The following is a 24,104-nucleotide window of genomic DNA, read 5'->3' on the forward strand; positions in this document are numbered from 1 at the left end:
GTCCTCTGGTTTGGCGATGATGGTTTTTGAAGAGATCTTTTATAACCTTCAGGAGTCAACAGTTTCTTGAAGCTCAGCCTCTGCTTCTTGCAGCAAACAGCACTTTCCACAGTGTTTACTTGTGTGATGGCTCTCTGTCATGTCCTTGGCCAGCAGCAGAGGACTTTCTTCTCACCCTCACTCTCTTGTTTCTCCTGGAGCTTTAATTTATGCAGACATTTCCATTCACACTTCTCTGTGACCAGTCTTTGCATTTCTATTGCAAACAACTAAATTATCATGAGGTGGCTAAAAGAAGTAATAGACAGCATGCCTTCATCCCAGACACCTGAGCCTGAAAATACATCTCTGCGGCTGAATATTTCACTGGTATTTTTGGTCATTCTTTTCCCTTCTGCTTTGGGAAGCCAGAATACCAAAACTTCAGTTCCCTTCTGTGATTGCATGCACGGTGTCTGAGATTTTGCAATGAAAACGTAACAGTATGGATCTGGCAGCCTGGATCCTGCATCCAGTTCAGCAGTTGCCAATAGTGGCTGTGGCTGAATATCAGATATTATTAAAAGGAAGATGTAAAATAGGGCTGTGAAATAGCTTATGTTGGCTGACAGCAAATGCATTCCTGATGCTTGAATGTGTGAAACTTGGCGTGAGAGCTACATGCTTTGATAAAACTATTACAGCATTGCTTCCAGCTTGGTGTACATATTTCAAAAGAGAAGGATTTAGGGAACTCTTATGGAAGGGAGACAAAAAACTCCCCAGCATCTCCACTGGGAGAAATTAAAGCTAAAGCCAACACGGTCAAGGTCAACAGCAAGGTCAACCAACAAGGTCAGCATGTACACTCCTTGTCAAGAGCACTTAGAGCACACATAGCTCAGATTTACTGGCCAGCACAACCTGCAGCACTCGGATTTGCTATGAGGCAAGGTCGGGATCACCGCAAGCCACGAATACTCACTGGAGCTGTGTACTTGGTTGGGAAATTAAGAGAGATGAAGCAGATGGACAGGCCCTGTTTTCTTTGTGGTGATGGCATCTGATCTGGCTTCAGATGGCCCAGGGGAGCTGGTGGCTGTGGCACCTGGGCGCTGCTCACAGCGGTGGGGGACACCATCAGCCATGGTGGGCAGCTCCTGCAGAGGCAGCTGTAGGTGCAAGGGGACCAGCACAGGTCAGCACTGAGGTGCCCCGCTGTGCCACCTACTGCTGGGGGTGGAGGTGGGTGGGGAGGGACCTGCCTGTGCCCAGGGAGGAGGAAACCTGATTCCCGGGAGCTGGAGCCCAAACCCCACAGCACCGCCAGCACTGCAAAAAGAAAACAGCAGAAGGGAAAGAAACAGCCGTAAGGGAGGAAAAGTCTGCTCCTCTGTGCCTGAGACATTTCAGAGGTAAGGAAACTTCACTCCAAACAAACAAACAAAAAACAACAACAAACTAATTGAGCCTTGGCTTAGGAGTGGGGATTTCTGATCATTTGCTTGCCATGTCTTCCTGCTGCCGGGTCCCAGCAGTAGTTTCACTGCACTCTTGGTTGCTCCCTTCTGATGGAGGATCGCTGTTTTCCCTGCCAGCAACAGCTTTGGCAGTGCTCTTCTTTTGGCTCGTGTAATTGTCATTTCGTATTTTCAGTGTGATTTACAAATAGCAGGAAGCTCTTCCTTGTGACTCCCCAAAGAGGTGTGATAGACATGAGCTGCTCCATCAGAGCAAACAGGGCTGCAAGTGCTTGGGATGAGCAAACCCTATGCTCAGTAGGAACCCTTAGGAGATTTGCTGAAGCGTGGCATCTAAATCTTCTTGGAGATAAATGCTGGTGCAGAGCATACGGTGCTGAGGACTTAGCAGTGGCTTCTTACCTGCTTATGGGTGAGTGAATTTTGCTCCAGCTGCCCCAGTGCCCTGGCCACAGGGGAGATGGAGATGCCTGGATAGATTTCTGGTGTTACTTGAGGTGCTAGAACAGGTATCCCACCTGGTCAGTTGCTGCTGTTTGGGAGCTGTGTGGGTCTCCCATAGGTGCTAGATTCTATTCTGGCACCTCTGGGGGTGTCTTGGCCACCCCAAATGGTGGGGTGCCCCTCTGCACCCTTCTGCTTGAGCACCTGAGCCTCACTGGTGGGTCCTGCATGGCCAGGGTTTGCCGTTTCACAGGTTTCAGGTTTTACAGGTGCCCAGGTTTCATTACTGTAAAGCTCTCCATGACTCAGCCACAAAGCAAAGCATTATCTCTTCTCAAGGGCTCTTCCAAACACCCTGTTTGGTTGCTGCTGAGCTGGTTCCACCTTGAAATGGTCTGTACGTGGTGGCCAACACGATCAGCTGGTGGCAATACGTGGTGCTGGCCGCTACAGCTGCCTCCGAGGATGCTGCTCAGAGACAGTAGTAAGCAATATCCTACGCATCCTCTGGGATGCTGGACTGTAATGGTCTGTAACAGCAAGGTCAGTGTATGTGACCCAGCCGACTAATCTGCTGTTAGCCCTGAATGACCTCTGCCTAACTGCACCTCAGTGCAATGTTTGTAACGTGCCCAGCCTGCGAGTGCCGTAACTCTGTGCTTTCCGAGCTTGTGCTGCCCTCTACCTCAGCTGGGATCCTGTGTCTTTTGTTAGATGCTCTCAGTCATTAGGTAAATCCCTGGTCCTGCTGCAGCCCCCAGACCACTGCTGGGTGGCAGTGAATGCTTCCTCGGCCAAGTCCGGCACCTCTGGATGGAGGTCATCAGAGGAGGGCTGGTTACCCTGTGCATGGGTTGAGGCCCCCCCCCGCCAGTGTCTGAGCACGTACTCAGCAGGAAAGCCTGTGGGTTAAAGCTTGCGGCGTGCTTAATCCCTGCCACGGGATTAAGATGATATTTTCTTACAAGGAAAAGCAGGCGTGATCAGTTCTAGGGATCTAGCATTAGAAACCAGAACTGCTCAGGGGAGAAGCCAGCTGTCCCCTGTTGCAATCCAGAACTCGTGGCTGTTTCTTGCTGACATAAAAGGATGGGGATTAATGCAAGGGGGTGAGGCAGAGGACTGCATGTCCAGTGAGAAGCACTGTGCTGCCAGGGTTTGGCAGGGTGAGGAGGAGCTAGGGACTTGCTGCTTGCCAGACATCCCATCCTGGGAAGCCAGGGCTTGGGGAGCAGGCTGGGCAGTCCCACTGCTCTGCGTGGCTGTTCCCACCCTCTGGCTCTGCTTCATGCTCTGATAAACCTCAGCAATTACAGGGTGCAGCACCTCAGGTCCTAAGAGGCAGACATTTCTACCTTTGACTGGGGCAGCGTAGTGCCAGTAATTGTCAGCTCTTGGATCTTGGAGGTGATGCAGCATCCTTTGGCTGTCTTTGCACTTCCAGGCTTGGGAAGCCATGACACACAGTCTTGCATCTTCCCTGAGTCTCTGGACTTTCTATGAAAACAGCCAGAGCAATGTGATGACTGATCTGTCAGCTCAACTGAACTGCCTTGTGATGCTTCTATGTATTTTTTTAGACAAAACAAAACAAATAATCAAACAAACAAAAACCACTGTGGGAAGTGTCATTTCCTACTAGCCGCCTAAAACAAATATGTGTTTGAACATATCTGAATGCTTCCATTGCAGTCCATGCAGGAAACTGCTTTGCTGGCTGATAGCAAAGGTTGCTTTGTGACCATCTGAAGGTTTCACAGTTAAATCCCATCCTTCCCTGGCAGTGACCGGGGACCCCAGCAGGAGCTGAGATGGCCACTGCACCGAAAGATGCAGTAAACACTATTGCCTTGGAGGAAATCCACACGGAGGGACAAGAACCCCCTAAAGGTAGGTTTGTGTTTGCAAGACTAGAAATTTTGGTCCTCGTGTAGTGGGGTAGAGGCAGCGTTCTGGTACTCCAGATCTCTGCACATGCAGCCACAGGCATCAGCTTCATACTCCTCCTCTCCCACCACAGCTGCCAGGCTTGTCTTCCACCAGCAGCAGTGGAAGAGCTGCCTGCCTTGGTTTCTATGAAATTATTATATTTTTTTCTTCTGAAATTCTGTTCCATTTCAGGGTTTGACCTGACTAAGTTGAAAGATAAATGTCCTGACAGAAAAAATTTGTACAGCTCTGACTTTACCTAAATAAGAGCTCAAATGTATACACACGCTGAAAGCTTTCTGCCAGCTCTGTTTATAAAGCCATCTCAGCCCTGAGAGCTGCTTGGTTTGATCCTGAAATGGGGGAAGAAAATGAGGAGAAAAGCTTTAGGAGACAATATCAAGCCCAGATGTGCTTGTTGCAGCAGCCGTGACTATTGTGGGACTGCGGGGCCAGGACAGTCCCCAGCCCTGGCTCACAGCACCCATGCCAGGGCAAGTTAGGTGTTTCCAGCCTTTCTCCTGGCACAGGCCACATAAAACATTCACATTTCATAAAGACCTGAGGAGGTACAACTTGACAATTGATGTGTTTTTTTTTATTATTATTAATTTTTATTTTTTTTAATTTGTTTTGTCTCTTTCTTCCCCTTTGGTGTTACAGGGCAGAAGACATTTACGGTGGAAGAAGCTGTGGAAACCATTGGGTTTGGGAGGTTCCACATTGCACTTTTCCTAATCATGGGAAGCACTGGGGTAGGTGTCTGCAGCCAACTGCACGGTACCAAAAAAAAAAAAAAGGAAAAAAAAAAACACAAAAAAAACGCTCTCCTCCTTTTTGTTATTACTGTGCAATAACAACTGAAAGTCCCATGTGCACATATTGCAGCCCCTTTTTTTTTTTCACACATACTTTCTCAAGCAAGATTTCTGCTTTTGTCACCTTTGTCCAAAACCAACATTGGCCGAAACCGATATTGAACCTATTTCAAGGCAAAGCCGAACAGGTTGCCCCAGGTCATCCTGGCCTTGCCCTTGCCCTGGGTCACCGTCCCACCTCCTGAGAGTTAGGTTCAGCCTCCTGACTGCATTTTTCATGCCATTCCCAGGGCACCCAAACCTTGTGCAGTCTGACACAGGATGGCTGCTCTCCTCTCACTCTTGGCTACCTGGAAAACTTCTTAATTAACTAACTGCCAGGGTCCTAGGTTAACAGCACATCTGGTTTGGGAACCAGGGCCAGGCTGGGGTGAAGGTGTGATGGGGACATATCCATGAGCATTGCCACAGTTGAGATGGGAAGGCCTGTAGCTATGAGTGAATGATGGCTTAACTAAATGAATGATTTCTTAACTAAAGCCAGCTGCCAGGAGCAGACAACAGAGCAATGATTCTATTTTTATGTTATTTTATGTTATTTTATTTATTTTATGTTATTTTATTTTATTTTATTTTATTTTAGAGGTTGTCTTTGTGTTAGATGCCCAAATTCACAGCCAGGTATTTAAAATAGCAGCTTGGTTTCTGGATGCTGTTGAAGACCTTCCACCAGCACAGCTGGCTGAGAGTCTCTTCTGTAAGGGATGAATCTATCCAGCCTTTCTAGTCACAAGCTGTACCCAGATATCCACTTTCTAGGTGCAGCTTTGTCCCATCCTCTCCTTTCCCAATTCCCAAAAGCACGTTTTCCAGACCAGGCAGAGGGCTAGACCTCTGTGGAGGCACCACGGCTTCACAGGGCCTGTTTCAACACGGTGAGACTGCCGTGGCTGCAGGCTAGGCGGGGCTGAGGGCCTTCACCTCACGGGCTCCTCACACTTTCCCTTCTTGCTAATGTGCATGCTTGTTCCCAAAGGTGGCTGAAGCCATGGAGATCATGCTAATAGCTGTCGTGTCCCCCCTCATCCGATGTGAGTGGCAGCTCCATGACTGGCAGGTGGCTCTAGTGACGACGGTGAGTGACTTGTGCTCCCCCATGCAAGTCATCCACCACAAGGGCAGTGTCTGCGGCACCACCAGGCTTCATAACATACATTTCCCAATAGACCAAATAAATTCCAAGGCCTCCTCTCAGGGACAGGCCACAACTTTAAAATTCCAGGAAGCAACCTGTCATGAGCACACATCCATGCCCAGAAGTGTAGAGCCAAAATGAGCCCCCCCAGTTCCTGACTTTTTAGAAATCTTTGCCACCCTTCTCTTCGAGGACTGACCCTACACGTCTCCAGCACTGCAGATCATCCTCCTGCCTAGAAAACATTTAGCTTACCTCCATTTTAGAGAGCAGAGCTGCCTGGTGCTGCTGGGAACGAGCACCCCACAGCTGTCTTCCACTTCCCCGTAGATGGTGTTTTTTGGCTACATGGTCTTCAGCATAGTGCTCGGGCTCCTGGCCGACAGGTATGGACGCTGGAAGGTGAGTGGGCACTGGGGCTGTGCGTGCCCTTCCCCAGCCCTGTGACAAGCCACGTGGGGCCTGCCACCACCTGTCCCCTCCATCCCTTTGCTGTGCAGTGTCCCTGAGGAACTGCTCCCATGAGAGTCCAGGGGTTTTTTGCATAGGGCTCAAAACCCTTCGGATCCACCCGAGCCCTTCCCAAAGCCTCTGGAAGGCTGGTTGCTGCTCCTCCCATGGAGGAAAGCCAGACTCCATGAAAGCAGGCATCATGGTGCCCATCCCTGGCCCTTTCCTTGCCCCTTAAGCCTGGAGCTAGCTGGCCTCTCTCTTAGCTGGCACCTTGGCCTCAGAAAACTTTCAAAATAATTTTTGTGCTTGGAGAGAGCGCTTGGTTTTATCACCCTAATTTTGCCCCTTGCAGATTCTGCTGCTCTCCTTCCTCTGGGGAGCCTATTTCTCCCTGCTGACCTCGTTTGCTCCATCCTACATCTGGTTCGTCTTCCTGAGGACCATGGTGGGAGGCGGCGTGTCAGGCCACGCGCAGGGGTAAGGCCGTGCTTTGTGCCTTGTGAGGAGCACCCTGACACCAGGTTCTGTTCGTGAATAAGCGAGAGCATGGCTCTGCTTTCCTTCCTCCAAGGAGGCACCCAGGGGCCCGGAGGGGCTGTATTCCTGGGTTTAAAGCAAGAAAGGCCCCGCAGCTCATTTTGGCTGACCTTGGTGCAGCGCCCAGCGTCTCGTGCTCTGAGCCTGATAAGCTGAAGCTGCGCGGTGACCAGGAGCAGACGGCCAGGAAGGGGCCTCTCAGGGGGCTGGAAGTGCAGAGGAGAGCAAATTCCCACATCGCCTTAAAGCAAAACGCCGTTCTGTAATGCCATTGAATCCCTGTCCGTCTACCTAAGATGCAGTTCCCAAGGGCTCCTCAGCCCTGGGACAGAGAGGGCAGCTGGTTTGCATTAAACCAGTGACAGGGGGATTATTAAGCACATATATTATAAAAACAATTAGACAGGTAACAGATGAGCAAAGGCTGCTTCCTTGTAAAAAAGTCACAACAATTCTGCTTAGAGCAAATTCTTCCTGAACTGGTGTAAAACCTTCCCACTTAAATGAAACTTCTTGCCCTTTCAGGGCGGAAGCAGGGAGGTGTTGGGGGGGAAAGGAAAAATTCACAGTATTAACAGCCACTTCACTAAGAGTCTGGAAAAATAAGTGATTTCTTTTGACTGTCAGGGAAACAAATGCAATGTTTCAGTTTTTTCCATGGTTCCTCAAAGTCTGGGTTGAAACGCGGGGCAGGCGAGAAAGGTCCTGTTCCACTCGAGGGGCTGTGGGAGGCAGAACATTGCCCTTCCTACAGCAAACGTCTCTCAGCCTTTCCCTCACCTCCCTTTGAGTCTCAGTGAACGCTGGTTGGAATGCATGATTTTTTCCAAACCCACTGCCCAGGCAGGACAGCCCAAGGCAGGCTGCACTGGCCCAAGAGCCCTGTGCTGAAGCGAAGGACAGGAGGCTGGTGCTGCCAGCAGTAAGAGATATCCCATGCCTAGGTCGTGCCTCCACCAGCATCCTGGGGCTGCCGCCCTCAGAGGATGGAGGGCAGGGCCGGGCAGGTAAGGTGCTTGCAGTCCCTCCTGCTGCTGGTGCTGCACATTTTATAAGACACCTCAACAGATGAGATGACAGAAAGAGCCAACACAGACTCTCCCCCTTCTCTTTTTGGCCAAGGAGGGGATTTATGCCAGGCACCTCCCTGCATGTAACCTGGTGCCTTCCTGACCAAGGGCGTGTTGAGCAGGGTCTCCCCTGGGAGCTCAGTGGTGGAAGAGGGGGTCCCTCTGTCTGCAGGCAGCCACATTCAATACCGGCTGAGCTGAACTGCCATTTGATCAGTGCAGACATTCTCTCTGTCTCTGTCTTTCTGCCTTATTTCCCCTTTTCACTAGGCTTATCATAAAAACGGAATTTTTACCTACCAAGTACCGAGGATACATGCTGCCCTTATCCCAGGTAAGAGCCAGTATGCTACTTTTTCTTCTAATCCAGAGTCCCAGGAGATTTGTCCTGCTACTGTTTGAAAACCAGGTCTGTGACAAGCCAGCCTTTGTCCCAGAGTATTTGTGTTTGTCTTAGGCCAAATGAGTGCCTTCTGCCTCCTGTGCCTCAGAGCGTGTGCTGTGCATTATTAAGGATGCACACACACAGTTGCATGCAGAAGGGGAGCAATTCCTTTTCAAATAATTGGATGTTCCTAACTTTGTGGTGAGTCTGAATGATGGCTGATATCCAGCTTCTTGGTTACCTTGCTGATAACCGCATTGCCTGCTGTAATGGGGTCAATGCCAGTGGGCTGTCACTTGGGAGCCCAGGGCAGCATTGCCAGCACAGGGCTGCAGCAGGAGTGTGCATGTTTTCTTCACTGGGAAGCAGGATGCAGAGGTCAGCGTGGTGCTAGATGGGGCAGAGGATGCTCACAGCTTCACCTGTGCTTATCCCACCTTTCTTTGGGGTGCACCAGGAGGCCTGGGCTCTCTCTGATGTTTACAGTGAGCAAAAAGCTCGTGCAGATGTAAGTCAAAAGTGGGGTGGGCTGAGGAGGGGTCTCCACAGTCAAGGGCAGCTCGACATCTCCAACTGGCATGTAGTGGGGGACTCACATTGGGTAAATACAAGCCTTTGAGTCTGAACGATGGTAATAATGTGTGATTAATGAGGCAGCTCCCAGATGAGGTCCTGGGCTGGGCCTCTCCCTGCAGGGCCAGCATAGTTAGTCCCAAGTTAGGCCTGAGACGTGCTGGAAAGGATGTGGCCGCCTGTGGGACAAAAACCACAGTGAGCACGACTGGGGTTATTCCTTGCTCAGCTTCCTGCAATGACCACTTTATGCATGTGCAAATGATTTGTGAAGGCCTCGCTGAACCCATGAATTCGTCTGGCTGTTGGAACAGAAGAACTGGTACACAGTCTTGGTGGCAGGGGTAGTTTGCTTTTCATTGGTGTTTGATCCCAGGGCTTCATTACCCAAGTGTCATCGGAAACACAGAGGTTTATAAAAAGGAACAATCTTGCATTTCTCCCCAGAAACGTGTTATTCCTGCCCACAGATTACTCATGAACTTGCTGTGGCTTTTGCAATTTTGTTTGTGATTTGTACTGCTGAAACTCCTTTGTGTGGTCCCCCTCAAAGGGACATTTCTCCTGATGGCAACAAGTGAACCGCAGGGAGGAAAGTACTTGCAGATTTGGGGCCAGATTCTCCACTGGTATAACTCAGCACCGAGACCCACCAACTTTCAGCAATGGAAAGCTCGCCCCTTTTTGCCTTTGGTGCTTGTAAATCTGCTGCTTCCCTGCAGAGATTCAGACAAGAGAAAAACTCACAGTCCTGATTGTTAGCAGGGAAGTGACTGGAAGGAGAAACGGGTCTTTAAGTACAATAGCAGCTACAGCACATTATCTGTTTTCATCCAGAGCTACTTTCTTTCCCTCCTTTCTTCATCCCAAACTCAGCTTCTCTGACAGCCTCAGGATAGCTCAGTTTGAAGTGCAGCTCTCCCCGGGACAGATCCCCACCTATCCAGAGAATGAGACCAGAAGGGATGAAAATAAGCAAATTGCTGCCATGTTAACCCCTCCTTTTCCCTTGGAAAGGTGTTCTGGTTGGCAGGATCCTTGTTAATCATTGGCCTGGCATCAGTGGTGAACCCAACCATCGGCTGGCGGTGGTTGATCAGAATCGCCTCCATCCCCGGCATCATTCTCATCCTGGTGTTCAAGGTAGGAAGAACCTCTCTGCCCGTTCACCACTGCACCACCGCTGACCTGGCATGTCCCCAGGCACCAAGAGACATCACCCTCACTGTGTCAGCCAAGCACGTCTGCCCCAGGTCTACTCACTCTTCAGAAATACCAACCTCAGACATGAGGACTGTCTTATTTCTGTAGAGTGACATGGAAAATCCCTACTTCTAGTGCTTGTGGGCAGGATGGGCGGCTGTGGGCAGCACAGGCTGGTAGGAGAGGGGCAGGAGGGCTTTCTAAAACTGCTCTGCTTTCAGTTCATCCCTGAGTCAGCGCGGTACAACGTGTCCACAGGGAACACGGCGGCTGCCCTGGCCACGCTGAGGAGGATAGCCAAGATAAACCGGGCGGCGATGCCCGAGGGGGTGCTGCAGGAGCCCCCCAAGGTAAGCCCAGCCTGCAGTGCTGCCTGGGGACATGGGGGTTGCTGAGGGCATGAAAATCTCTGCCATGATTTTTTGTTTTTATTGATTTCACACTGCCCGTCTTGCTTTTCTTAGCTATCCTCCTTATTTTGGGACAGTGGGACCTTCCGCTTATCTGCTTAACATACTCCCCACTGTCATGCCACTGTTATGCCAGCACAATCACTTTTGAATATGCAAGGCCAGTGGAATTTTACACTGCGAAAACACAACTTTATTTCTCACACTACAACCACTGGGTCCTGCCAGAGTGTCCCCAGCACCAGAAGATGGAGGACCTGTTCCTTGGGGTCCTGCTGGGTTTCGTGACCACGGGACAAATGTCCCACCTGCAGGTCCCAGAGCCTTTCCCAGCCCCTGGCCTTGCTTGTGGGCCAGCTCCCAGCATCCCAGGTCCCTGCAAGTGGAGCCAGAGGGACAGAGCAGGGGAGGACATTTCGGAGCTGCCACCATTTCCACCTCTTTAAGGAGGCCGAGAAGCTCCAGAGCTGATCGCTTCTTATGTCCAGGGCCTCAAAGTTATAATGCGGCTCTTTTAAGTCCCTTCCCTGGACTTCTTTGCAGCTTATTCAATCCCACAGGCACCAAGCATTGTCCTCAGCAATTCATGCAAGATGTATTGTATTGGAATTAATTAGGATTAAAGCTTCGCTGTAGTTTAATTGAATTTATGTAATGGAACCACATTGGCCATGCACAGGATTTTTGTTAGTTGTTCACTCTCCAAGGCTTCAATAGTAATAATAACAGGAACAACAATAATAAAGGCAACCCCAAAACTACCTGTTTTCTCAGGCATGTGGGGGCCAAAGTGGGGGTGCACAGGGTGCTCTCTTCTCCCCCCCTCCATCCTTTGCAGCACGTCCTCCTACAGACATCCTCTGGGAAGAGGGGCTTCCTCTCCAGAGGGCTGGTGGGGCACTGTGCTCCTGGGGCAAAGGTGCTGGCACCTGGGCACCAGCTGCCACTGCAGAGCTCTTGCCCTTGTGTAAAAGATGGCTTTTAAGCAAATCTTTCTACCACTTAATTTGCAGGAAAGAAGAGGAAGGTTCAAGGACCTCATCCATCCCAAATACCTAAGAACCACTCTGCAGATATGGATCATATGGTAATTTTTTTTTTTGTCTCTTGCTTATCAGCTCCACAGGACAGGGTGGTTTGGTCAATGAGCAGCAGGAGAGCTCACATCTGCCCGCTGTGCATACCACATGTACCCTCAGTTTCGTTTCACTTCTTGTTGCCAGCTTGTTCATCCAGAGATGAGGACAAATGCACTGCTTCGCAGGCCAGCCCACGTATCAGTGAGACAGGGCTCAGACAAAAACTCATTAACTAGTACCACTGCCACTGGCTGAGGAAAATTAAGATTGAAGACAGACGAATTTCATTTGCCACGTTCCCAGTAGCTGTATGCATGGGTAATATATGTTTCATTGGCTGTGCTGTCTGGAATGGAAATGTATAAATAATGGGTCCGTGGGAACTCATTGACCCAAAATCTTGCTAAGTCAGGCTTTGAATATTTTATGTTTTCCCCTCAACTTGCATGAGTATTATGAAATATCTTTTTGCTTTTAATCCTCCTTTCTCTCCTACTCCCCCAGGAGCCACTGGTTTGTTCTCAGGTTTGCATCCCCATCCCTTCATGCCATCAGCATCCCCCATGTCCCCAGGCAACTCATTTCATAGCCTGCATTCTGGAGCTTGTTTCTGAAACTGCCAGGGAGGATTAAAAAAAAAAAAAAAGGAAAAATTACTTCTCAGCCTGCTTATGATTAGGCATATGCTGAGTTACTTGATAATGACACAGCGAGGCTGCCGCCATCAGTGCCCTGTTCTTGACAGTGAGCCAGGGTGCAGTGTGAGTCTCTCCAGCAGGATAATGAAAACTCCTTTTAAAAATCACTGTGAAGGAAGGATGAGGAATAAAACACTTGGACAGCTACTGTATTTGAGCTGCAAGCACTGGGGTCTGATTTAGGGACTCCCTCCAGGCAGGGGCAGTTTAGAAGTGTCTCCACACACAGACTGGAATAAGACAAGGGACTGAAGTGGCACACTCTCCCTGCCATGACCACAGCATCGCTGTCTCCCAGCCTGGAAGGACCAGAAATTGGGGTGGATATTGGGACAACTTATTCCCAGCTGGATCACCACAGCTCCTGCCCAGAGGCAGCAATGCTTTGCAAAGCTGTAGCCTACAACCAGCATTTATGGAGGAGTTGAGAGACGTAGGAGCATTTCCTTCATTTGAAAGTGGAGCAGGAAGGTGGAAATGTGGGCAGAGCAGTAGTGTTAATGTCAGAAAGTGCCTCAGGACCTTATCAATTACAAATGAGCAAGCTTTTGGCATTAATCTTTTTAACGAGAGCCTGTAGATTTCATGGCTTCTTCACATCCTTTCCTTGGGGAACAGAGCAATGATGGGAAGGGGTAAAGACCATGCACACATGCAGCATTGCACTGGGTTTTCTGAGTGGCTGTGGGGCAGTGGAAATGCAGGGGTGAGCTTCACCCTCATTGGGGTGCTTGGCAGTCCGGGTGTCCTGCTGCACAGCAAAACCCAGCACCAGTGGGCAAGCAATCAGAGAGCTATGAGCTAGGGTGGGGTCCTCCGAGGAAGAGAGGTGTGTGGACATGTGTGGCAGTGCTCTGCCGTGCGCTGGGTGCCCGCTGACCTGGTGGGTTCCCGTGTCACCGCTGGGCTCAGGCTCGTACAGGTGCCCATCCTGCACCACCACAGCGCTGGTGTGTTCAGGGAGAGTCTCAGGACACCCAAAACCTGCTGCATTTCAGTGCCAGAGCGTTTCCTTACCTTCCCCATCAATGTCCCTGTTCCTCCCCGCAGGCTTGGCATAGCTTTCGCTTATTACGGAGTCATCTTGGCCAGCGCCGAGCTGCTGGAGCGGGACCTGAGCTGCGGCTCCACAGCACCACTGGGGGAGGACCCTGGCCCCGTCTCGGAGGAGAGCCGCAGCCCCTGCCACTGCCACCCGTTTGGCCCTTCTGCGTACCAGACCATGATCATCAGCACCGCCGGGGAGATCGCATGTAACCTCCTCTCCCTTCCCCGCCCTTCCAGGCCCTCTTTGCCGCCAGCTGGTGCTCACTGTGCTGTGCTGCTCGCTGAGCACCCGGAGATGTCCTGCAGGGTGAAATGCCCTCGGCCTTGCTGGCGAGTGCCAGGCACCAGCTCCTCACAGGGGGGAGACCGGGCCATGTGCCATGGGGGCAGATTGCAGGGTTTGGGTACAGGGAGGCCACTACAGGATTTGCACATTCTGTAGAGCATTCAGTAGGTGCTGAGGATGCAGAGAGGTATTTTTGAGTCACACTGCATAGGGCCTTGAGGTCTATAGAGACAGACGATCATTACAAGTATGTCACCTAACATTTTACGCTTCTCCTTTCTGTCTCACAGTAAATCCTGTGAACATCCTCGGCATCAACTTCCTTGGAAGACGTCTGAGCTTGTGTATCATCATGGGATGTACGGCGCTCTTCTTTCTTCTCCTTAATATCTGCACCTCGAGGTAGTCGCCATCAGCATGCGGGAGTTGTTGGGGGTGGGCGCAACTTCCCCTATGCATACAATATGCTGCTTTCTAGTGTAGTCTGGGAAACAGAAATGATGTGAACAACATCCACTAGAAAGTATATTCACTCTTATTTTTTCTTTATCTTTTATTATATTTTTTTTTTAGCAGTGGTAGTTTTGTCTCTTATAACTTGTAGAGCCAGGCACTTCAAAAAGAGCTCAGGGCTTCAAGGGAAAGGTTTTGTGAGTGCTATAATTATCAAGCTGGTTAGGGAGGATTTCTAAGAAAGTTCCCTCTCAAGCTAGCAGAACCTAACAGCTCCTGGAAGTCAGGGGGGCTTCAAGTTGAAGTCTGCTTTAAACTGGCGAGGAGCCTGGCAGCACTGTGGGCCCTGGGAGCTGGAGTGGGAGGCTGCAAACAGCATTAAGGTAAACAAGCCCCTGTCAGGAGGCTTACAGTCATTGACTTGGGTACCAACCTCTTGGCTGCTATTACTGTTATTATTTTCAGTTTTCTCTGCCTTATCTTTAGCCTGAGCACAGCCAGCATGTTTGCTTGCAGCTTCTTTATAGAAGTAGCAAACATGTCCTGCTAATGGACTAAAAACGATTACACTTGTCAGCAATCAACTTTTCCTTATTTTAAAAGCCTTAGCACAGAGAATACATTAGGTTGTGTCTCTGTTGATCACTGTTCAGTGACACTAACTCTGCTCCACGCTGCTTCCTCTTCAGTGCAGGCATGACTGGGTTTCTCTTCATGCTTCGTGCCTTGGTTTCAGCAAACTTCAACACCATCTACATTTACACGGCAGAGGTGGGTCCTTCTGAAAGTACTTGAAGCTGCTCTGGGGCATGAAAGCCCATTTGCCGGGAATGCTGCTTTATTTCCTGACCAGTTAGTCATCTTTCTTGAACTAAGCGTCTCTTGCTTCCTGACCAAACTTTTCATATATGCGATAAGTGAAGGAATCAGAAAACTGGTTGGAGGTGAGAAGAGCAGGAGGGACAGGAATGCCATACTGAACCACCTGTTGGTCAGCTACTACTAAATGTGATTTTTGAGGATGTTGTGTACATGCATCTTCCAGAAATCTCCATCTTATCCCTTGCTATCCCTCTCAAGTTAGATAATAGGCTACCACTGAAAGGAACCTTCGCCAGCACTTAAGGGACTGATGTAGTTAGTATATTGAGTTATATATATAAATATAAATATTTATTTATTTATTTATATTATCACCTAATGGAATTGTTGTGTTCTGTCTACAAATAATTTTAATTCTTCAGAGAGCTTCTCCTTCATACAACTTTGGAGCAATGAGTTCTGTAGGTTAGCACATGGTTTTCATTTAAAAAACACCACTGTGTGAAATTTAACGTATTGACTTTCAGATTGAGTAAAGTGATAATACGTTAATAGCCGTAGCTACATGGGTTGGCCTGATAGTGTGCAGTACTTCTTTTAATAGCACACTGTATTTACTCATGCACCAGACTTGAATAAATACCAGCCTTTAATAGTCCAGAATCAGATGCTGTTGATGTGAAGACCATTGCTGGGATAGCCATATGATAAACCATCAATACACACAATTTAATTGAGGATCAAAACCATACTTAGAAATGCCCTTCCCGGCCACATGCCTGGACTCTTCTTGAATTACCTTACATCCTCTGGCTTGGCTCAGTAAAATATTTAAACAAAGGCTTAAATGACAAAGGCTAAAAAGGCTAAAATCTATTGACATTAATGGGATGTAACTAAAGTTAAGCAAAGCACATACTTAAGTGTTTTATTGGCACAGGTATTATGAAAATATGAGATATGAAAAAGAAAATACACAAAGCATGTTCCTCTAAGCCTGGAGGTTTCTTAATGGCATTTCATTTTCTTTTTCCCCATTCTAAACAAAGGTGTTGTTACAAATAAATAGGCTGTCTTGAAGGCTGCAGACAATATCCTTTTTTGTGCTTTCCAGATACGGGGCCTAGCACCCAGCCTACAGTCTGTGACTTTGACCTGAGCAGCTCAGTGTAACTGGAAGAAAGGTGTGTCTGTCACCCTAAGCCTCTACTTTGGGCAAGAAATGGCAGATTTGTAATGGCACAAATAAGACACAAAGGAATCTTTAATTCTTTTTATATCTTATCCCACTGGCTGCCCTTGAAAATACAATTGGGCTCTCTGAAGAAAAAAAAAAAAAAAAAGGAAAAAAGGGGACACACATCACAGAACATTGTCATGTTAATCCTATTTCTTTCTGGCCTGTTTTAGGTTTATCCCACTACAATGCGAGCTCTGGGGATGGGAACAAGTGGGTCATTGTGCCGTGTTGGAGCTATGGTGGCACCATTTATATCACAAGTAAGAGCATAGTTGATAATGTTGGTAAACCTTGAGGCAAACATTGTTATCAAATACACAGAGATATGCTCCTGAAGTTCACAAAAAGGGTAATACACTCAGTCTAGGTTGTGGTGTTTTTTTCCAACTCATTAGTTCTTTATCTGACATTTATGCAGAGTACTTTGGTGGTCTTTGCCAGATGTAGCTCTGGATGAATCTCTTCCCAGAGCTTAGCTTGCTAGAATTTGTTGCTTTCTGAAAACTCAGATTCAAACAAGACAGATTGTTTTTCTGGCTGTTGAGTTTCTCAGGTGGTTGTAACCCATCATCCACTCTTTAATTCCTAATTAACTGCCGTGTCCCAAAACCAAACTGTTGTTTTTTTATCTGCAGGTTCTTATGAGTGCTTCTTTCCTTGGGGCCCTATGTCTTTTCTCATCTGTGTGCGTTGTGTGTGCAATCTCCGCATTCACGCTGCCCATTGAGACCAAGGGCAGGGCACTGCAGGTTTGTATTGCCACTCCAGGAGTTCCTGCATAGCTAAAGGCTATTTAGAAACTAGTAGATTTTGATTCAGCCAGAGAGCACCCCAAAGTCTTCTGAGGGTTCATAAGCCAAAATAAGGACTGACGGATAAGCAGAGGAAGGTGCTGTCATAGCAACTTAAAGCACTGTTACCCCAGTTGCCTCAGCTCATTTCTCATGTAAGAACAAACAAGAATGCCAGTCCTAACCCCAGCTCCCTCATTGCAGCATGTTAACCTAAATTAGCGTAAGCACTTCTTTGTCCCAACTTGAAATTGCTGTGCATATTCTGCTCTGCCTCTGTTGCTTGCAGAGATAATAGCAGATGCAAGTAACGCCTTAAACTACTAAAGCCACCTCCACATCAAATTCAAGTCAAATGCCCCAGCAGCATCAGCCCTTTAACCTAAACCCTTGTGACTAGTGTTTCGTATAAAGCTTCAGAGGCAGACAGCCAAAACACTAAGCACAAAGATGAAGAAGAAATGTCAGTTTAAACTCAGACAGCCTCCCATGCCCAAGTAGCACTGATTTAATTGCTAGAAGTGGTGAGCAGTTCTGTGGTGACAGGCAATTCAGCTGTACCAGCATGGAACTTTTCATATCATGCAAGAGGCAGGTCTGCATCACACTGCATATTCTCCTGCAGCCTTACCGTAAACGCCAGAAGACCACAGGCTAGGTAATCCACATTCTTTAGCAACCTAGGGCCAGACAGATGTTTGGCCAAACTGCTTTATGTGGGATTCAGGACCCGACTTAAATATATATATATACAAACACATACACATTATATGCATACAGACATGCACACTGAATTTCATTGGGTCACATCTAAGGTTTCCCACAGGTGTGTGGCACAGTTAACCTTAGAGATTTTGGAAAAGAAACACATTAATCATTGCCTGCCTCTTAAAATGCATGTCTTTTAGAAATACGGACTCATGTTTTTATGCTATTTTAAAATATCAATATGATATTCTGTAAATGACTAGAAAAAAATATAAAAGCTTAAGAAGCTTTAAGTGAAATTTAATAAGAAGAAATTTGAGTGGACAAAGCAACTCATTTTTCTCTTGTGGGTGAAATTCAACCCCATGCACAGATGCCAGGGACCCACAATCCCTCAACTGGTTGGATTTTACAAAAATTACTAAGCAAACACTTCTTTAAAACTGCTTTAAACATAAAAGGAAACCTCTGATTCAGACACAGATAGATTAATTTTGGCTAGTAGTAGCTGAGATAAATGGGAATGTAATGATTCCTTAATGGGAGGGGCTCTTCCCCTGCAAATGTAATAGCATTATTACTTGCTACAAGTAAGAGTAATAAGCTCCAGTTGCTGGCCTTCACATGCACAAGTCAAAAGGACATAAAAATAAAAATCTGTAGATCTAGTTCTGTACTACAAGAAGCCACCATTAGATCATATATTCAGTTTGGTTATTCTTCTCTAGAGGTCGTTTCAGAGATTGTATTTGTGTACATAATGTCATTCAAGCATTGCTGAATCATGACTATTGAATGTACTAAGGGCAGTCATCTAACCCATTCAAAAATTTAAATGCACAATGTAAAAGCTCTTGAACAAGGCAATATTTAATCCTAAAGCGCCAAACAACAGATGTGTATCTCAACACTAGGTCTAAGTGAAACAACTGAATGAAACACATATAGGAAACTTTTTGTGGAATCTGAACAACGACATTTAAAAAGCATACTGTCCGTTGTCTGGATGGAGACCAGTGAGGAGAGGTGTCCACCGAGGGTCTGTATTGGGACTGGAACTGTTCAGTATCTTCATTGGCGACACAGGCAGTGGGATTCAGTGCACCCTCAAGTAAGGCAAGTTTGACAACAAGCTGAGTGGTGCAGTTGAAACTGTAGAGGGAAGGGATGCCATCCAGAAGGACCTGAGAGGTGAGCCAGTGTGAAGCTCATGAAGTTCAACAAAGCCAAGTGAAATGCCCTGCACCTAGGTCGGGGCACTCCCAAACATCAGCACACAGTGGGGGATGAATGGATTGTGAGCAGCCCTGTGGAGAAGGACTTGGGGGTTCTGGGGGATGAAAAGCTTGACATGAACAGACGATGTGCGCTTGCAGCCCAGAAAGCCAACCATATCCTGGGCTGCATTGAAAGAAGTATGGCCAGCAGGTCGAGGGAGGTGATTCTGCCCATCTTCTCTGTTCTCATGAGACCCCACACAGAGCACTGCGATAGGTTCTTGGGACCCCAACATAAGAAGGACATGAAAGGAAGGCCACAAAAACAATCAGAGGGCTGGAACACCTTTCCTATCAAGGAAGACTGAGACAGTTAGGGTTATTTAGCCCAGAGAAGGGTTCAGGGTGATGTTACTACCAGCATGTGTAACGATAAGACAAGTGGTAATGGTTTTAATCTGGAAGAGGGTAGATATAAAGAAAAGTTGTTCAATTGTTCACTGTGAGGGTGGCAAGGTACTGGAACAGGTTGCCCGGTGAAGTTGTGGATGCCCCATCCCTGGAGGTGTTCAAGGCCAGGTCGGATGAGGCTTCAGGAAGAAGGTGTGTCCCTACCCAGGGCAGTCGTTGGAACTAGTTTATCTTTAAATTCCCTTCCACTCCAAACCATTCCCTGATTCTATTCTGTATGTCTCAGGTTATTAGAACAGCATCAGTCTACTTTCAAAATAGCCAGGGGGATTGCCTATCAGATGCAAGACCGTTAGGACACATAACCAAGTGGATATTATTTTCTTCTGTATCCATTCTTGTTCATTTTCATGTGCATTCTATTAATTTTTTCTTTTTTTTTTTTCCCTTTCTTAGCAAGTAAAATGAAAGCAAGCATTTGATGGTGGAGAGGATAGGAAAAAAAAAACACCTTTGGAACCTGTCATTTCATGTGAGCTGCATTTGATGGTGATTGCTTCTCCATACCCTTTCCATTATATAAAAAAAAAGGTAACTGGAACAGTGTAAAAGCTATGATTTGCATAAACAAAGGGCAACTTTCTCAAGTACATTCCCTTTCCTATGATTCAATAAAAAGATGCTTTCTACTGATCCTGTGAAACAAGATGAAGACTGTTTACCACTAGTGCTAATAGTAGTGCCAGTGTCATGTTGCCAAAAAATGGAAAACCACCACCATCATCATTGCTTCAGGGAACTGAGGCAAAGAAGAAAAAAAAATACACAAAGTAAGATTGGGTCTTCACAATAGCAGCTTGAAAGAATGCAGTACTTACCTTTAAAAAACAAAATAGCACTCCTCAAATATTTGTGTGTACATCATCTGAATTGACGTAGTTAATTTTAACATCTCAAACGTCATTGCATGGGCAATTTCTGAAGGTTCCTGGGGTGGCATTTGAGATCACAAGACAAAAGTTGAGTCTGATTTTTCCAGTGGGTTATTTAAACAGAGGCATGTTCGAACAGTTTACTGAAAGAATTTTCTTGTACTCATGCCCCCTCACCCACATGCCTGACGGTAGCACACAGATGAGGTTCTTAGGAGGGAGATGGCAAGCACGGCTTACCACAACTTTAAGTTCCTTGAAGACCGACCTAATGGCTTTCTGTACCAAAGCATCTGTGTCCTGACAGCAGCTGTGGCAGGCTGGCACAGAGCTAGCCTGACCCATCTCACTTCAGATGGCATGCCAGTGAAGCACACAAATCACACGCTCATCTGGACATTCAAATATAACAGTGATGGTCTGAATGGCCAGCTGCCACAGCTCCCCAGTTAATGCAAGAGTAAGGCAGCAGCCTGGCTGACTTCTCAGGCAACTATCACCTGCATTGCTTACGCAGCCTCTTCCTCCAAGCTAGTAAGGAACCAAGAACAATTTCAGCTACTATGTTAGAGCATGCCTTTTTTTTTGTTTGTTTTTAAATATTTTTTCTTATGAAAACACACCTGAAGCTTGATGAAAAAGGGAAGTAGACTGATGTAAGGTAATTCCTTATCTTCTTTCCCACCTCCAGCTCAGGAGGATTTTTTTTATTTTTTTTTCGTCGTCTCTATTTTGAACTATACTGCTGCAAAGTCTGAATGAAAACCAGACTATGGAAGAGTCTTATACCCCACGCGCACTCCTCAACAAAACAGAGCATGAGGTTGTGGGTTGGTTGGGTTTTTGTGTTTTGGTGTTTTTTTTTGGAATAAACTATTTTTAATTTGTTCAAGTGTTGGCTGCATGATTTCAAAGTTTTCTGTTTTGATGTGAAAAATCAGAAGCAGAGGGAGAAGCAAGTGGACTGCAAGTACATCAACACTTATCTCCCCAGTATTTTCCACTGAAAGAACAAGCTGTGTATGAAGCTGTGTAAGTGTCTAATTTCACCGCTAACTGTGCTAAGCCTAATAAATATGTGCTTGCAACTTAAGGGCCAGAGAAACACTTGTCAGCATCCTCTGGAAGCACACTTAATTTGGTGACAGGGTATCTAGGACGGTTAGGCAGTGCTAGCTTTAAAACTTTACGTAGCAATGGCAGCACCTCATGTTTCTTAACTTTGTGCTCCTGCAGTATGCACTGATCACGCCTGTTTTGTTAGAATGGTCTCCATAATCTTCAGGCAATAAAGCTTTCCACAAAAACAAACAAACAAAAAAAAAGAATGGTTACTCTAGGCAGCTTAAAACCATATCATCCTGGAATTTCAAAAACTATGGTGACTGTGAAAGGCTGACTGAGTGTTCTTCTGAACTATCTATTACATTTAATACGCAGGGCCACTCTAGGGCAAAGGCAGGTGGCACCTGGTGAAAGGCAAAAAAAAAAGGCCTTGTTCCAAGCGCATATGTACACAGCAGTAAAACACAAGCAGCATTTGTGTCTATGCTTGTCAGTGATCTATCCACAGCACCGTTATCTGTGCTACATAGCAAGTAAAAAGCAGGCTTGTGTACACACACATCCTCATAATACCATCTGAAACATTCTGGAACCATCAGAGTTCAATTAATCCAAGAGAGTGCTTGTTCTCCCTAAAACTCAGTTTTCATTTAAGATGACATAAATGAAGAATATAAATCAATAGCTGGAGTAGCCATAGACAAGTACTTCACTAAATCTGAAGTTGCTGAGGGCAGAAACAACTATCTATGTTGTGGTCAGCATCTCTGGAAAGTAGACAGAACAACAACAACAAAAGTTTGTCCTCATCTGATAATTTTAACAAGGACAGATGAAGGGTCAAAGAACAGGACATTTTTTTAAAAAAACTCTTCCTCCTCTTGTGTACTTCCAAGAGAATAACAATGCTGGCTGTATGCTCACAACAATATTTAGAAATTTGGAAAAACAACAAGACCTTGTGGACAGAAAGAATATTTCCCTCCCTCCCTCCCCCAAACATACCCAAAGATTGACTGGTAGTTGCAAGCAAACATTTTTTCCTCGAGGCTTTGCCTTTGACTCCATTAAACAGAAACACATCAAACTTATGAGACACCTGTTAAACAACATAGTACAGAAATACCATTATTTCTTGCTGGTGCTGAGAAAAGTGGTACAAAAGCACTGTATCCTTTGCTTCCTCTATTAAAAACTCTCAAATTCCTTTTTTTTCTTTTCTTTTTTCTTTTTTTTTTTAAAGTTTTTTAATACACTCTCCCTTACATTTTAAAATTGCCAATAATGTCTTTGGGAGTAACTACACTTTCATTGTACCAGTCAGTACTGTAGGACAACAATATTACACCACCTGTTTTCATGGCTTGTGTTAAATACAGTACAAAAATCAAGTTATGGCCAGCCACATGCCTTTGGTAAAATTAAATGTCCAGTGAGATCACATTTTCTTCAAACTCAGAAAGCCATTCAGTTGAATCCATGTAATGTTTTAAAATTTAGTTCTATACAAACTTATTTTCTTCCTCAAAGAAAAGTTAAACAGCTGTCATTCCACACAAATCACAATTTCTGTGCTGTTCCAGAAGTATGATGAAAGTTTGGAACTTCAGAGAAGCTTTCCACATGCCTTGGATCTCCATTAGATTTGTGTTTCAGACAAGGGGTAGGAAGTCTAGTAAATATCCACAAACCTACAGGTCAAAGCAGTCATGACTTTTCCCCTTTTTACAATTGACTGATAAATATTCTTAGTTTTTAAAAAACGTTCCATAGTCACACATGCGTCTCATTTAAGCAACTGACGGTCTTCTCCTTTGAGGCGTTTTTTCCGGGGCTGTACAAAGTCATCATCTGAGTCATCATTAAGTTCTGTGTTCTCTCTTTCACTCTGGCAGTTAGGCTGTACAGGGAACTTTCTCTCAGGATACAGGCTCGTTAGAAGTTCTTCAAAGTATGCTTCAAGTTTCATGCCAGCATCAGCCACTTCTGAATCAGGCTGTTGGGTGAATTAACAACATCAATACATCATGAAATAGCTTTATACCTAAAGGACTTAATGTGATTTAAGTGCTCTCATAAGTTACAAAAATCAAACAGCAGTAAGAACAGCACCAAGAATAGCATCTTGGGAACACATGGTACCCAACAGCACAAGCCTGCAAAACAGAGGGAGAGGGCAGACCTTTTGGTCCACACCCCCACTGACCTTTTTCTCTGATGGATTATCACAGAAGCTAACTGCAAAAGCCATGGGTTGTGAAAGCTGTATAAAAAGATTCTACAACCTGTTACATTCTGACTGTTATAAAAAAAAAAGTTGGGTTATGCTCTGAAATATATAGGTATGCCTCAAGGGTATTAAAGTGTTTTGGAATAACCGCATGAAATGCTTTAGTTTGTCTAGCTTACAGACCTATCTTTAAATTATGGTGAAAATATTACTAGAATGGATAATGACTGAGTCTCAGAAGACTAGGTCTGAAGTCATTCATAGCTACGATGGCTGACCAGCTTCCTGAAGTAGAAGTCACCATGGCAGGTGATTCCCAACTACTGAAGATGTCTGGATGAGAACCCAACTGAAGCCACTTAGAGAAACCTTATTCCCACTGTTAATTCTGTCCCCTTTGGTGGTTCACTCAGTACTTGCAACACTTTTTCAACATGTATTACTCCTTTACATGCAGTGAAGGACAACAACAGTCTATCAACATTTAACTAGAAGTCATAAGGGTGATTATAGTCCTTCTAGAAGGAAAACCCCGCTGAATTTAAGATTTGATGCACTCAAGATTAAACCAAGTTTTTAGTCAAATCCTCACCATTAACCTCTGTAATGAGCAATGATTCTACTCCTTATCTGTTGTCCTGCCATTCA

At 46.2% G+C, this 24,104-nt stretch overlaps 2 protein-coding genes across 3 annotated transcripts in view; one reads left to right on the forward strand and one right to left on the reverse strand.

Moving 5' to 3' along the window:
• Window positions 1-6,176: 6,176 nt before the first annotated feature.
• Window positions 6,177-17,641, forward strand: SVOPL (SVOP like; the record flags this gene model as incomplete). The annotated part of the gene is made up of 11 exons (XM_083820845.1): window positions 6,177-6,248; window positions 6,652-6,776; window positions 8,177-8,240; window positions 9,882-10,007; window positions 10,289-10,417; window positions 11,491-11,564; window positions 13,305-13,507; window positions 13,878-13,989; window positions 14,730-14,811; window positions 16,273-16,362; window positions 16,738-17,641. 11 exons carry the CDS (start codon window positions 6,177-6,179, stop codon window positions 16,882-16,884), a joined length of 1,224 nt encoding a protein of 407 aa, XP_083676971.1. The 3' UTR covers window positions 16,885-17,641.
• Window positions 15,779-24,104, reverse strand: part of TRIM24 (tripartite motif containing 24) — a 65,104-nt gene continuing 56,778 nt past the window's right edge. For both annotated transcript variants that reach the window (XM_083820844.1, XM_083820843.1), the window contains exon 19: window positions 15,779-23,222. In XM_083820844.1, the coding sequence (XP_083676970.1) occupies window positions 23,013-23,222 (210 nt within the window). In that variant the 3' untranslated portion in view covers window positions 15,779-23,012. The remainder of the gene's footprint in view (window positions 23,223-24,104) is intronic.

This window comes from Anser anser, assembly GCF_964211835.1.
Source record: "Anser anser genome assembly, chromosome: 1".
In the NCBI taxonomy this organism is placed as follows: domain Eukaryota; kingdom Metazoa; phylum Chordata; class Aves; order Anseriformes; family Anatidae; genus Anser; species Anser anser.